The sequence below is a fragment of the Trichosurus vulpecula genome, chromosome 3 (assembly GCF_011100635.1).
Source record: "Trichosurus vulpecula isolate mTriVul1 chromosome 3, mTriVul1.pri, whole genome shotgun sequence".
Classification (NCBI taxonomy): domain Eukaryota; kingdom Metazoa; phylum Chordata; class Mammalia; order Diprotodontia; family Phalangeridae; genus Trichosurus; species Trichosurus vulpecula.
Genome location: NC_050575.1, coordinates 258,677,450 through 258,693,423, shown reverse-complemented (window position 1 = coordinate 258,693,423; position 15,974 = coordinate 258,677,450). Strand labels below are relative to the sequence as shown.

The following is a 15,974-nucleotide window of genomic DNA, read 5'->3' as shown; positions in this document are numbered from 1 at the left end:
TATTCATAAATTCCAGCACCCTGTATGAAATAAGAGACAAACCTAGAATATCACTCACCATATGAGCTCCTGTTCACTCTCTTAATTGGCACACCTTTGTGGGTAATTACAGAGAAACAGTCAAAAGGAGAATCCACACACATAGAGATGAAAGAGCCAGGCTCACATCATGAACTTGATGCCAGAATTGTATTTGGACTATAGAAAGGGGATTACAAGGATTAATAGTGATTCTCTGCTAGACACTGGAATTGGTTGATAAAGGTCTTTGAGTTATCTACAGCACAGTCGGTAATATACACCCGAAATCCGGCATGTCCCAGAATTTCTTTCCAAGAAAAAGCAGAGCCTTCTACAGTAACAGACAATGACTTTTCTTTGCTGAGGATCTGAAAAAAAAAGTAAGATAGTCAATGAGCATCACTGGGAAGTCCAAAGGACCTCCCACAGTGAGAACATTGTCTTCTCCTCTGTTTTCCTCTTACCAATCCAAGAGAAGCCTGGATATTTATCATACTGATACTCACCCTCCACCAATCCCCCCACATAATACTTAGTGCTCCCACATAATACCATGACCATACTGGCAGTTAATGCACTATACATTTCATACTCGGCGACAAAATTGTGTGGCAAAGGTCATCAAAAGAGGGTTCTCCTCCAATCTAACATACACTTTGCCTGACATGCAGTAGCAGGTGCAAAGGCTCCCAGTCGAGAATTAAAATCAAGCGGCTAAGGTTCTACAGTCAGCCCTGACAGTCCTCAGTTGTGTGACTCGGAGCAAAGAATTTCCCATCTTTGGGCATCAGTTTCCTCCTGTATGATTCCAGTAGTTGCACTAGAAGGGAACGATTCAAGTCCTTTCTAATAACAGCATTACAAGTTTTACACTCAGACACAAAATCAGTCTCATCAACTCCTTTAGGCTCAAATAACATTTCTATGCAAATGACTCCCAGATCTATCTATGGAGGCCTGAGCTCTAGTACTGTATCACAAACTGCCTACTTTGAACTGGATGTCCCATAGGCATTTCAAACTTCACGTGTCAAAAGCAGAACTCATTATTCTTTCTCCCAAATTCATTTCTCTTCTGATCCTCCCTATTCTTATTGTGAGGACGCTATCATCCTACTAGTCACAGATTCAAATCTGTGTCATTTTTTACTCTTTGCTCTCACTCTCCTTATGTATCCAGTCAGTTCCCAGATCTTGACATTTTATCTCCGTAATATATCTATGTCTCCTTCTCTCTATTATCATAACCACCATATCCAGGTCAGGCTATCATTGCCTAGACTATTATAATAGCCTCTTAATTGGTTTCCCTGCCTCAGCTGTCCCCCACTTGTAACAACAATGTTGCTAGCAGCTGCTGTGGAGGTGAAAGACTAACAATAAGAGCTCACAGGAGGGCTGCTAGCGCAGAATCTTTGATCTGAACTTCAGGGAAAACACAAACAGAAATTACCAGTAGAAATTATATAAATGGAGCAAAATAACACAAATCAGCAGACAGGCTTCTAGCTGTCTGTCCAAGCAATATATAAACAGTTACCAGAGAAAGAAGGAACATCTGGGTTTTCCAAAGCTGGGGGCTCCCTGAAGGCTACTCAAAGTCTAGTCTGGTCAAATCACAAGACATTCTTCCAGTGAGTGAGAGAGCTCCAAAACAAAATGCCAATCTCAGATCTTATATAACCTTCTCAGGGTCAGAGGGTGTCACAATCATGTGATTCAAACCCGTGTAAACTAGGCTTTCTTGTTTCTTAAGCATGCCATCAAAGACTCTTGATTCAATCAAAGAAACAAAGGCAAGACTCATCAAAAGCACTTGATTACCTCAGTGCTGAGAAGCACTCTAACAAAAAACAGCAAAAAGTCCCACTTTGCTTGCCATTACATTTGAAAGGCAAGACTCAAAGGTACTTGATTACGTTTGCATTCCAAAAGAGAAAACAGTAAAAGAACAGTAAAAAGTCCTTCACATTACACTATTTCAATTTATCCTCCACTCAGATGTTTATGGTTTTCCTAACATGCAGGTATGATCATGCTACCCTCTACCTCCCACTTATAAGCTCTTGGGGCTTCCTATTATGACATCCCTATGTCTAGGATCAAACATGAACTATGTCTGACACTTAAAACCCTTTACCAACTGGCCCCAACCCAGCCCTTTCCTTTCTTCTTCCATATTACTCTCCAACTTTGTGGCCCAGGTGTGTGCTAGATACCAGAGTTTAAGCACAGATGCGCTTTACAATATGAAGCATCTACATTATTCTGTGGTGTGCCACCCATTTCAGCTGTACCTCCAGGCCCAACAACAGGGGGGAAAAGAGCTAAGAAATGATTTGCCCAAGGTCACTTGGCCAATAATATCAGAGAAGAGCTTGAATCTGGGTCGTCACTCTGGCCCAGTGACTTTGCTTGCCAATAGTGCCAAGGTATCCCACCATACCTCAATGACCTTTATGACTTCTGACTGTGACCCAAGTCTTCTTCTTTGACTTTTGTTTCATGCAAACAGCCCATGTTCTTGTTGTTCTCAGTCAAAACCCAACTGACCCAACCTTGCCTATACTTCTGACCCAGCCTCACTTGCACTTTTTTCTTCTCTTAAATATCCCAACTCTAACTCTACAGCCTACGAATTTCCTTCATAATGTGGAGCTCTTTCTTTTTCCCTTTGGCTTTTTGCATGGATTAGGAGGCAGCCTACCACAGACATCAGTCTGACCTTAGTGTAGCTCTGGCATGTTTCACAATACAGGCCATAGAAAGAATTCCAAAGCTGGAAAAGACCTTAGAATTAATTTACTTAGCCCCCTCACTTGACAAGAACAAGAAAATAAAGCCCAAAATGAGGAGAGGACTAGGACAAAATCCAGTAGATTCTTGGTCACCCACTTAGGATCAGAACCTAAGTTTCCTGTCCCTCAGGCTGGTGCTCTTCCCATTCTCTGCCAGCATCCTTTTCTCACCTGAAGCCATTATATCAGAGCCCTCTGTTTCCATGGAAGGGAGTTCAGTCACAGCTTCCTCTGTAGTCAGCATCTCTTCTTCAGTTGTCTGAGCCTGGACCTGGATGGTCAAGAAGACAACAGCTATGAGAAGAAAGAAGGTCTTCATGGCCTGAGGATTCCTGGTGCTACAAAATCACTAATGAAATAGTAGCAGCCTGCTTGTCTCTATGGAGCAGGGAAAAACTGATCCCTTATTTATGCCAGAGTTCTGGGAACAGGATCAGAGCCTGCAACCCACAAAGTAGGGAAAGCTTACGAATTCATGGGGACAGGTGGGTCTGATGTCACCCATTTTCTCCTAAACCTGCTTTGATGTTCTTTTGATCTCTTAGATCCATCTACATATGTGCCATAATCTCATTTATTTACTTTGTGCCTATTTCCCATCTGCCTGACTATTTGTTTCCTCCGTAGACAGCGCAGATCTGGGGAATCCTTCAGACTAAACAGAAAAACTCCAGGTAAATTCCTTTAAGTTATTGCCATCCATGGAAGACTTGGCATTGCTAGATTTTTTCAAAACTTAATTGAATCTCAATTTCATGCAAGTGAAGTATTACTCACATAAGTAATATTGTGTTTATTTCTGATTGCCATCTTAGAGGAAGGATATAGACAAAATGCAGTTATACAGGGCAGGATCATCAAGGCCTTGATAGTAAGTTATATGAGGATTAGTTGAAGGAATTATGGTATTTAGATCAGAAAACAGGAGACAGCTTAATTTACATGACAGCTGACTTCAAGTATTTGAAGAATTGTCTTGGGGCCCCCTATTCCTCAGCAACCCCAGCTATTGAAGACCTAGAAAAAAAGTCCTTTGTCAAAGTGCTTGGGGTTGTCAAATGGTTAAGGAACATCTGATTTTATTAGTGGAAATTAAATGAACTCTGCATTACAATCCATTTTGCTTCCTCATCCTGAGGAGCACTGGATTGTATGGTTTGTATCTATAAGTATTGATTCTCTCATTAGAATGTGAGCTCCTTAAGAGCAGAAACCATCTTTGCTTTTCCATTTGTTACCCCAGCACTTAGCCCAATATGATTAATAAATGATTTTTTATTCATTCACAGAAGAACGAATAGATTTTTCTTCCTCGTTTCAGAGGACAGAACTAAGAGAATGTTTGCCAAAGCCAAACCCTTTGCTTGTGCTCTTGATCTCCTGCTCCCTCTGAAAACTTGCCGATTCAATCAGTCCAATTTGTTCTTTCACCTTTTTTTATACACTGTCTCTTTTCCTGTTACCTAAAATCACTCCTCTCTTCCCTGTCCTAAAAAAGTGGTTTATTAAAGTTCATACTTCTCATTCTCCTCTCAGTCCTTCAGTCTGGCTTCCTACCAGACCTGTCAACTCAAACCATGCTCTCCAAGGTTAGCAATCACCTTTTAATGTCTAAACAAAGGGCCTTTCCTCAGTGCTCATTCTAAATGAGTTGACATCGTTGGGCATCCTCCCCTCCTTAACTTTGCGCTCACTTCTCTCTTTGCGTCTTTGCTTCTTAGTATACTTCTGCATATCTAATGCCCCAGGATTTCTCAGAGAGCCTTCTTTTTTCTATACAATGCTTCTCCCACTGTGAAATGTGAGCATCTCTCAAGGTTGTCACAGGCTCCCTTGTGATAATTTCTCTAAAGAAATGATAATGGATGACTCCCAACTCTATGAATCCAAAGTCTATATCTCTCTCCTGAACTTCATCCCTATATTACCAGTAGCATATTGGGTACTTCTCCCTGGATGTGCCACAGGCATTTCAAACCAAACATGTCCAAAATGGAACTTTTAAAATTTTCTGCCAAAACCATACCTTCTCCAGACTTACTTATTTTGGTGGATGGCACCACCATCCTTCCATATACTTGGGTTTACAACTTTGAAATCATCCTTGATTGTTCCCTTTTCCTCAGTCACATAGCCAGCCAGTAACTGAGTCATCATTCTCACTCCACTATATCTTTCATATCTATCCCCTTCTCTTAATAACCTCAGTTCTCATTTAGGACTTTATCGTCTCTCCCCTGGACTACTGTAATTCCTAACTAGTTTCATAGATTCCTCTTTTCGATTCATCAATTCCTCTTTTCCTCCTTCCTCTTTTCAATTCATCCTCCTCATAGTTGTCAAGTTGAATCTCCTAAAATGAAATCCATTCATGTCATCTTTTTGTATAAGGATCCCTAAATCTTCAGTTGATCAGATATTGTGATCCTTTCCCTATGTCTTTTCTTCTTCAGGCTAAACATCTTCAATTTCATCATTGTTCTAATCCTTTTTTCCTTCACAGATGAAGACACTCAAACTGGGAGAGATAAAATGAGAACAAGCTCCCATAGTGCTAAAAGGGACAAGTTAGAGCTCAAACCCAGGGCTCCTGATTCCTAAGTATGATGCTGCTTCCACTATGATAAAATGGGCTATAAATTGAGATTGTCCTCTCAGGCATCCCCTAACTCCTCCCCCGCAAAACCCAACAATTTTGTTGTCAAAGGGTGACTTAGAGAAAGACAACGTATAGTTGTGGTATAGATAACCTCTTTAAATTCTACAGGAAAAAGATTTGAGAGACCATGGATCACTCCTAGGTAAGTTACTGCTAGCCAAAGCTACCCTGGAGTCAAATGTGGTCAAAGGCACACAGAATTTTCTGAGGACCCTAAATACAGTCGGGAAGGTAGGTCCCTGAACATCCTGTCCTAACTATGTCTCTGAGGCATACCCCCTGAAAGATAAATACCTGAACACTTTTCTGTGGCCTGCTCCATGCTAGGTACACTGAGGGGCATGGTCTCTGTCCTCAACAATGCATTAATCTAGTTAGGAAACATGACCAACAGAGAAAACCAAGTGAACTGAAGAAGAGAGAAGTTTTGTGTGGAGTGAGTGGTGGAATTCAGACTATCAGTCCTGCAGTAAGATCAGAGAAAGGTGAGACCAAGTAGGGCTAAAGTTCCCAGGGATGAGCAAGGAGGTGAGACACGATCTGAATGGTGAAGGGTTGGTAGAATTTGGTAACATGGAAGGGAGGAGTTGAGGACTCTGTAGGTTGTCAAAGAGAACAACTCGAAAAAGGTGGGAATAATAATAGTAGCTAACATCTATAGAGAATTTTAAAGTTTGCAAAGGATTGCACAGATATTATGTCATTTGCTACTTATAACTACCCTGGGAAGTAGGTAGTATTATTATTTCCATTTTGAAAATAAACTGAGTCTTAGAGAAGATGTAGTTTGCTCAAGGTCACAGAGCTAGTGAATTTGTGAAGCAGATTTTGAACTCAGTTTTTTCTGACTCTAAGTGTAGACCTCTATCCATTATACTCCTCACCATTACTATGTGGAGGGGAGTCATGTGGAAGTACAGAGGCAGACTTGGTCATTTTCGAATCCCAGGCAAAGCCTCAAGGGCAAATGCCATCAGGCTCTGAAGAAGCCTTGACCTGATGTGCACTCCCCATGGGGATCAGGCTCCCAAGCCTGTGGCACTGGGGCCTGACCTGGTACTTCACCAAGCACAGGTAGCCAGCCCAAATGCCTCCAAGAGGACTAGGCTGGTACAGCTTGAGTTCCTTACACACAGTGCTTTGTACTTGTCAAAAATAATTGATCGTCAATTACCTTGTTTAGTCCTCATGGTACTCTTCAAGGCAGACCAGCAAGTATAACAATCTTCCCTTTTCATCTAAGTAAACTAAAGCCTAGGGCAACTTGAAGGATTTACTCAAGGTCTCCAGCCTCCAAAATGAAGAAATGTGGTCTGCTCCAGCTCAGCCTCTGGTACACTCTGATCCTGAAGATTCCAACAATTAAACCATCTATTAAACACATATTATCATCCCACCTTTACTTAAAAGCAGTGTCCAAGACAGCGAAAACTGTTTAGAAGATAAAAGCAGTCAGCAAGGAGATGAACAGCATCTGGGAAGGAAGTGCCCAGTGATCTCAGATGCCATCCATCAAAGTTCTAAATACTGTTTTTCTTTTTGTTGACAATTGGGTCCCTGATCAATCCACCTGGAGGCACAATCACCCCAACTTTCTAGGTCTACTCTCCAACTTCTTTGTTCCCAATAGTCTTGGTTGGTGTGATGAAAATGTGGAGGCTATGGGCAGGCAGCTCCCCAGTTTGAATAGTACTGTGGCTAGTATTAACAACTCAGGACTGTCTGACCCCTTATTTAGTACTCTTTCCTCAGTCTCTCCTAGCCCCTCTGGGGAATACTACAGTGATGATTTCTAGCATATTAGACTCCAGACTAAAAGCAGGGTAGAAATCATGTTTACGATGGGTACCATGTGGGATTCAGGAAGAAAGGTAAGGGAGGCAACATCTCCGTCTCAGAAAGGAAGCACAAAGAGCCCATAGATATGGTTGTACCTGGAGATAAGGAGTTAGTCAGATAGAGAATGAGTAATTTTTTACAAGTTCATTCATTGGAGTCCAGATGGACTACGAGAGTCAAAGGGAACAGATCTGAGGAACATCAAAGGGAGAAGCCTCAATCATCACTCCATGTCAACATCTGAGCCAGTGCCCCGAACCTAAAGGACCCGTATAAATATAGTCATCGGCCCTCTCCATCATCATTGTGGAGACAACTTCAGTACCTGCTGTCTACTCGGTGACACAAAAGCTCAGGCTAACTACAACCATGAGGTCCCTCTGCCTCCTCTTTGGCATTCTCTTCTTGGCTGCCAATGCCATAGCTGAGGAACCAGCTGAAGAAGATCCAGGTCTCAGTCCTCAGGGGGAAGAAGTGGAACCTGGAAGAGAGATGGAGGCAGAAGTGGCTGGGGGGGAGGCTGACCAATTGATTATGAATGAGGATGCCCCTCAAGACTTCCTCCTGGCCAGCTCCACATCAGGTAAGAGGACATCATGGCAGGGTTACCTTGCATAATTTGGGCAAAAACAAGAGCCAAAAGTGATGACCTTCATGTTTACCTCATCTTGAATGTTTTGCATAGGGTCCAGATTATTTTTTTTCCACTGGAACATAAACCTTGTACTAAATGAGAAAAATTAAAGCCTTTGGGTAAAGGCTATCATTGTTCATTCACATCATTTCTTTAGGGGAAAAAGTGGAAAGTAGAAAGAGAAATGAAGGATGGGAGTGAAAAGAGAGAGATAGAGATGGAGAGAGGTAGAGAAATGCAGAGAGAGAAAGAGGAGAGACAGAGCATGTGGTGGGACAAGGTAGACTCAGTGCATGAAATAAAGAGATGAAAAATGAGAAAGTGACCCTCCTTTACTGGGAGGTGAGACAGGAAATAATCCTCCCCCAAGCACTACTAGCATTCCTCAGACTCTGCATTTAGATGTGGATAGTCTTGTTCTGTGTTCATACGTTCACGAGTTTATAGCTCTGGAGCTGGAAGGGACCTTTAAAGCCATTTAGATGAGGAAATTGAGCCCCATAGAGATTCAGGAAGGTAAATTACTTTCCTGAAGTAAAAAAATGATAGTAAACATCAGGACTTGGGACAAGGTTTTCTGACTTCAGTGATAGTGATGTAAACAGTGCTTTCAGCAGGTTCTCCAGTGTGGAGAATTCCCTGATCCAGTTGACCTGCTTGTCTCCACCTCTACCACTACTGCCCAGGGAAGGCTCTACACAGATATCCTGATTGGTTCCACACTCTAGTTGTGTGCTGGTTAAGATTCCTCTCTTCAACATCCTCATTCCCACCTGCAAAGTCTCTTCACTATTTCTTGACCACTGTGTCTTAGCATTTAAGACCTGGGAGAGCTTGGGCCAATCACTAAATCCCTCTATACTTCAGTTTCCTCATCTGTAGAATGAAGGAGTTGAATTACATGGCCTCAGACATCCCTTTCAGTCCTCAGTTTGCTTTGCCAAGACCCAGCCCACTGAGCTCTGAAAGTCTTCTAACTCCTATTCTTAGGAGTACCTACTACAAGGATCCTATTCCTACAGGGCAACTTCCCTCAATGCCATGATAACCAAGGAATTGGTAGGCCTTTGGTATTCTAACCCTAACTCTGACCTTCAGAGAAGCCTGTCTGATATCATCCTATATATCCTAGAGAAGATCACAGAAGGAGAAAAGTGGATAGGGGTCAGGCCAGTGAGGCAACTTCTATCTGGGTTCATGAAGGGATGTTGGGAGATAAGGGCTTTGGTAAAATATCAACTGGGAGGTGAGTTTTCAGTGTTATTATGTGGGCCTTTCAGTAGTCTTGAAAGTAGGCTATTGTAATCAGTCAATTATCATTCATTTATTAATCAGAGATGACTTAAAGGTCATCTATGCCAAATCCATCATTTTCAAGATGAAGAACTTGGGACTTACAGAGACTAAGTGACTTAAGCATGTTCACAAAGCTGGTCAACATCTGGGCTCCATCTACTATACCACACTCCCTCTTTGCATCATGAATTATGATGAGGCACCTTTGGTAGCAAGCACAGTTGTATGGGGCTAAATCTGGAGTAGCTGGGCTGTATTCTGAGGTGACAAAGACAAACTCTTCCAATCTTCTTTCTGCACAGGGCAAAACAGAAAGCTAACCTACCAACGCTGTTCCTGCAGAAGAACCTGCCCCAAGGTAATGCAGAGAGGTCCCTGCCTACAGAATTTCTCAGGATACATTTGCTGCTTTGACTAAGCTCTGAGAGCAATGAACAACACAGAGCTTTCTGGCTGTCCGTGGGAATCTACTAATTGAGCATCCACTCTTCTGAACCCTATTCATGCAATTAAAACAAAATCCTTTGAGACTTGTGTCTGTGTGTCTTTGTGGTGACTGCACAAGCCATTTTCCAGAAGTTCTGTTACTTCTGAAGGTCACTAGGTCTCTCAGTGGGTCATTGACTCATTTTTAATCCCTTAGAGATTTTGGCCTCTCTGGTCAGCGGTCCTTTCCCTAATCCTTTGGGTAAAGATAATATCTGACACTTGTCTCATCTTTAATAAACTCATACAAATTCCCATTTCTATGGTATTGAATGACCTTTTCTCACAAGAAGCTGATGAGGATGGTCCTAAAAGTAGGATTACAGAATATAGACATCATCCATTCTGATTTGCAATTTGATAGAAAAGGAAAATGAGGTCCAAGGGCACAAAATCACATGGGTTTTGCTTGGCAAAATGGGGATTCCAACTGTTGCTTTCTCGTTGCTCTTTCACTGTATCGTATCACCTCCAATTTTCAGAAAAGAAAACTGAGACCTGGAAAGGTTAAATAAAGTACTTCTGGGCACACAGCTAGTAATTTCAGGAGTAGGATTTAAACTCAACTTTATTTCACATTCCTCCCTTTCAGATGCCATTCAGCAACATTAGTGAGCTCCCTGTTTCCTCCCAAACTTCCCATTGCCTCTACTGGATTTTCAGACTCCAAGCACAATGTTCTGTCTGCAACATCCAAATAGCAAATGTTGGAACCATATTTATTCTCTCTCCTATTGGGCAAACTCATTCTTGGAACTCATCTTTTTCTCTTAAAATGTTTTCTTTTATGTTGTGAACTTGATCACCCACAAACTCAAAATGGTACTCTCCCAAAAGAACAACAAAACTAGTCTCTTACATTTGTGTCAGATTTTATATTTTACTGTTCAACCTAAATTTATTAACATGATATTGTGATGGAAAGAGGATTTACTATGCAGTCAGAAAAGTTTGTTTTTATATACCAGCACTATTACTAATTTTTGGACCATGATAAATCTCTTATGCCCTCTAGGCATAGGACTAGGGAGATAGGGACATAGGGAGATAGGACTAGATAATTTCCGAGGTCTCATCTACCTCTAGATTTTGAATCTATGAACCTATGAGCTTATTTACTTCCTCAGAACAAGCCATGGGGGAGAGAGAGAGAGGAGGGATTATTAATCTCATTTTCAAAATGAGGAAACCAAGTCTCAGAAAGATGAAATAACTTGCCTGAGGTGAAAGAGCAAAAACCAGAGCCCCAATCCTCTGAATCTTGTTTCATTGTTCTATCCAGCACATGAGTTGTCTGTCTATCAAAGTACAGTGAAGGCAAAAGTTTTTCTAAAGCCAGAGTATACTGGAGCCAAGGCTCATGGCAACCAATTGTTAAATTTCCTGTATGAGCAATTATAACTCTGAAGTGGAGAACAACTACAAATCAATCCCTGATTTATTTTCTAGACTTCAGAAAGTAATGGAAAAAATTAACAATATAGATTAAACTTTTTTTGGCAAGGCAGTTGGGGTTAAGTGACTTGCCCAGGGTCACACAGCTAGTAAGTGGCAATGGTATGAGGCTGGATTTGAACTCAGGGCCTCCTGACTCTAAGGCTGGTGCTCTGCAGATTAAACTCAAAAGGATGTCCTGTGTACTTTTTTTGAAGAGCTGGCTGTTAAACATTTACTAGCACACTCTTGCCTCAAAGGGATAATTGACTTGAATGGGATTCCCCAAGAAGATGATAGAAAGATAGGTATTAAAACTTTTCAATCTAATGCTTCCCCTCTCTCATGTGGTCACTCAGGCTAACTCTCAATCTTTCCCTATAACATTATAGGGAAAATTATAACATTATAGGAAATTCTAATATTATAGGGAAACATTATAGGTCTCAAAGAACAGATCTTTCTCACTACTTTTTACTTATTCATCTTTTTACTGGAAGTCGATTTGCTTCCATTTAATATCAAGAGGATTGACTACACAGTAGATATCTATGAAAAAGAACTTTGAGATTACAAAAACATACTTTGATTTCTCTTCCATTAAGACTAAATATACTTTGTAATTTCCATCCATTGCTCCTTCTTCTATCCTTTAGGGCTAGGTTGCTGAGTGTGGTGGGAAAAAAATAAATTCATCCTCAACTATCCTGATTTCAAATCCTCTTGGCTCTATTCTACGTGTCCTTAGATGAGTCAATTACTGTCTCAGAATCTCAGTTTTCTCCTCTGTAAAATGAGGAGATTGGAATGGATGCACTTTTAGGTTTCTCCTGGCCTAGTCTATGATTGTTGATGCTATGATTCCTATTGACTGGCAGCCCTTCAAGACTTGATCACACTTATTGTGTCTTACCACCAATTATTCTTTAAAAGCTTCTCTTCTCAAGACTAAACATTCTCATTTCCTCCCATTGATCCTTCTTTGAAATGATCTCCAGTCCTTTCAGTATTCTCATTGTTCTCTGGATATGCTCCAGTTTCTCTATATTTCTCCTAGTGTAGGTGGTGGGTCAAGGAAATTCTCTGAATAGCTTGATGATTTTTGTTTGGACCTGTGCACTAACACTTTGCTGAGAGGAATAAAGACATCTTTGGATTACATTTCAACGACTAGGGCAGCTTCTAAGATTAATTCATTGGTTTGGAGTCATTTTATGCCATCTCCTAAAGAAGTTTCTTTATTGATGGTGGCTATCCCCCTACCTTAAGATGAATTGGTTGGCTCAGAATCTTACAAGGATGGACTCTTCCAGGAGGAGCTTCATCTTGGGACTGGTTAATCAAAAGGAATCAATAGATCACCTTTTCCCCCCAATTTCCTCTTTTCTTTCTTCCAGAAAGAGTCTGAGAATACTGCAATTCTTGTAATGTGGTGTGCTCCCCATAATCCAATGTTCAGGGGCAAAGGCACATTGATGAGCTGTTCAGGCCCAAAACACCAAAGAGGAGAAATCCCAGAACCCAAGTTATTGCCTCACTTTTTCTTTTCCATTTTGTTAGTATGAGTAAGAGACCAAAGATCTGAAAATGAATTTTCCCCACACAAGAAATGATCATGACTGGGGCAATGGTAAATAGAATATCAAGAATGGCTGGAAAGGCAATGACAGAGGAACAAATGGCAGTTATGGAGAGAATTTCCTAGACGGCCTCCCCGCTGGAATCCAGTATTCTAGCAAAGAAGGCAGATTTCTCGGGCAGTACTTAGCTCAGAGGTTCAGGGATCCAGTGTTCTATTGAGAGGAAAGGCAACTGACCTTTTGGCTAGAGAGAAGGACAGCACACCTGGTCCCCAGTGATGAGAAAAACTAAATCCATCACCTGGAAAAACAAGACACCTAGATTTCGTATTCACCCTGATATTTTAGTACATTATTGGGATAGTGTGGGTCTTGATGGGAAGTGGATTGCCAGTTTAGCTGTCCTAAGTATATTTCCTATGAAGGGAAATCCCAGCACCCAAAGCAATATAATAAATTTGGACATTTATTTTAATGGGATGAAGTAGCAACACCAGTATTTTCAGGAACTTCATATCTAGCAGTTAGGTGGCATGGTGGATAGAGTTCTGGTCCTGGGGGCAAGAAGACTCATCTTCCAGAATTCAAATCTGGCCCCAGATACTTACTAGCTATGCGACCTCGGGCAAGTTATTTTATACAGTATGCCTCAGTTTCCTCATGTGTAAAATGAGCTGGAGAAGGAAATTATAAACTACTCTAGTATCTTTTCCGAGAAAAAATCCAAATGAGGTCATGAAAAATTAGGCATGACTGAAAAATGATCTAACAACTGAAATGTCTAGCAGCTCCAAAGTGTGTTTCCCTTTCATGAGGTGTGAAAACTAGGTGGTAGTTGGGTGAAGGGATATAGGACATGAGGCATCGGAAAGTCAGACAGTGAAATAAAGCACTCCTAGTGAAGTGTCAGGAAGAATTAAAGCTGATCTCCTGACTCATAATAAATCTCTTTTAGAGGTTTAGGAACTCTTGGAGAATTTTAAGAAAGTCACAGCAAGTCATTCTTCCTACTGAGGTTGATTGACATAGTGAAATAGAAAGAGATGTGTGTAGATACTAAGGCCTAGATCTGGACAGAAGCACATGGAGCACCACAGTTCAGGGACAGCCTTTAAAAAGTTTTAAAAAATTTAAATGAAATGAGAATACTAGAGGAAAAAATTAGAAAACAATTAAGAGCTATGGAAGAAAAAAATTGGAAAGGGAAGTAAAGTCTTGGTACAAGATACACAAAACCTTATCCATTTAATAAACTCTCTGAAATTTAGAATTTATCCAAATCAATGAGAAATATTAAAGCAAAGTCAAAAGACTAAAAAAAATAGGAAATAAATATAAAGTATCTCATGTCAAAAACACCTGACTTAGGAAATGGATGGAGAAAAAAAATTTAGAAATGATCAGATTACCTAAAACTCATGACCAAAGGGAAAAGAGAGAACTTAGATATCCTATACCAAGAAATATTTTTAATTAGATTTTTTATTTTTAGTTTACAACACTTAGTTTTACATGTTCTTGAGCTTCAAATTTTCTTCCCTTCTCTCCCCTTCCCCCTTCCCCCCCAAGATGGCATGCGATCCAATATAGATTCTATATAATCTTTGCATTAAACTTATTTACACAGCAGTTAAGTTGCAAAGAAGAATTATGACCAATGGAATGAATCATGAGAGAGAAGAAACAAAACCAAAAAAAGAAGAGAAAAAAAAGAGAGCAGACAGTTTGCCTCAATCTTCATTCAGACTCCACAGTTCTTTCTCTGAATGTAGCTAGCTTTTTCCATCATTAGTCCTTTGGACCTATCTTTGAGTCTTATATTTCTGAAGATACCCAAGTCTATCAAAGTTAGTCATCACAGATACTGTGTCTGTAATGTGTATAATTTTCTCCTGGTTCTACTCCTCTTACTCAGCATCATATCACATAGGTCCTTCCAGGTTATTATGAAGTCCATATCTTCCCTTACATTCATATACCACAACTTGTTCAGCCATTCCCCAACTGATGGGCATCCCCTTGATTTCCAATTCTTTGCCCCCACAAAAAGAGCTGCTATAAATATTTTTGTACATACAGGTCCCTTTCCCATTTGTGCTATCTCTTTGGGATATAGCCCTAGGAGTGGTATTGCTGGGTCAAAGGGTATGCACATTTTTATAGCCCTTCGGGCATAGTTCCAAATTGCTCTCCAAAATGGCTGGATCTGTTCACAAATCCACCAACAGTGTATTAATGTTCCAATTTTCCCACATCCTCTGCAGCATTTATTATTTTCCTGTTTTGTCATTTTAGCCAATTTGACAAGAGAGATGTGGTACCTAAGAGTTGTTTTGATTTGCATTTCTCAAAAAATCTTTGAAAAGAAAGCTGCCCAGTTCTTTTACAACCAAAAGACAAGTTGGGTTGTTTTCCAAGAGGACCAAAATGACATCAGTATGTTAGAGTCAAATTACATTGTGTTAAACTGTGGCTAATCAGACCAATACAAGCTTGGAATGCTCTACCACAGGTTGGGCACAAATAATCCATGTGAACATTAGGGGTGGATTCTCTAAATTTGCACATTTTGCTTTTCTTTTGAGATACTTCAATTATGCTTTGCTCATAGAGCACAGAACCTTCTCTGATGAGGGCATGCCATACTGGATGGTCCTGTGCCAGTGTCTCCCATGTCACACAATCAATTCCAGAGTTCTTAAGAGAGACCTTGAGAGTGTCCTTGTATCACTTTTTTTGGCCACCACGTGAGCTCTTGCCTTGTGTGAGTTGTCCATAAAATAGTCTTTTTGGCAAGTGTACCAGAAGATGAAGTGGAAATAGGAAGAACCCACCAGTCACCTCCTAAGAGAAACCCTAAATGAAAACCCCCAGAAACATTATAGCCAAAAAAAGAGCTCCCAGGTTAAAGAAAAAATACTGCAATCAGACATAAGGAAAAAATTCAAGTATTAAGGAGACAGGATTACACACCATCTAGCAGCCATGGGAAGGAGTGGAGAGCTCAGAATATGATATTCTAGGAGGCAGAAAATATAAGCTTATGATGCTGACAACCCTGAATTTTTTTCCTTCCTGAGGGAAGGAAGAAATCCTAGAGTGATTCTGAGTTGTACTCCCATGGTGCTTAGTAGTACTTCCTTTAGAGGGGAAAGAATTGTATTGATTATTTTTGAGCTTTTGCAGTTCCTTCATTTGTCTCCTGAATTTCCTGATTTGTACTTGTA

General features: G+C 40.6%; 1 protein-coding gene across 1 annotated transcript; it reads right to left on the bottom strand.

Annotated features, from left to right (window-relative positions):
* Window positions 1-273: 273 nt before the first annotated feature.
* Window positions 274-3,138, bottom strand: LOC118841552 (defensin-A2-like). Its single transcript, XM_036749081.1, has 2 exons — window positions 2,991-3,138; window positions 274-389 (listed from the first exon to the last, which is right to left on the bottom strand). The coding sequence occupies exons 1-2, from the start codon at window positions 3,136-3,138 to the stop codon at window positions 274-276; spliced, it is 264 nt and encodes an 87-aa protein (XP_036604976.1).
* Window positions 3,139-15,974: the final 12,836 nt, after the last annotated feature.

Coding starts and splice junctions, on each gene's coding strand:
- LOC118841552 (XM_036749081.1), bottom strand. CDS start 3,138: ATGAAGACCTTCTTTCTTCTCATAGCTGTTGTCTTCTTGACCATCCAG. Junction 390..2,990: donor CTCTGATATAATGGCTTCAG/GTGAGAAAAGGA, acceptor TTTTTTTTTCAG/ATCCTCAGCAAAGAAAAGTC.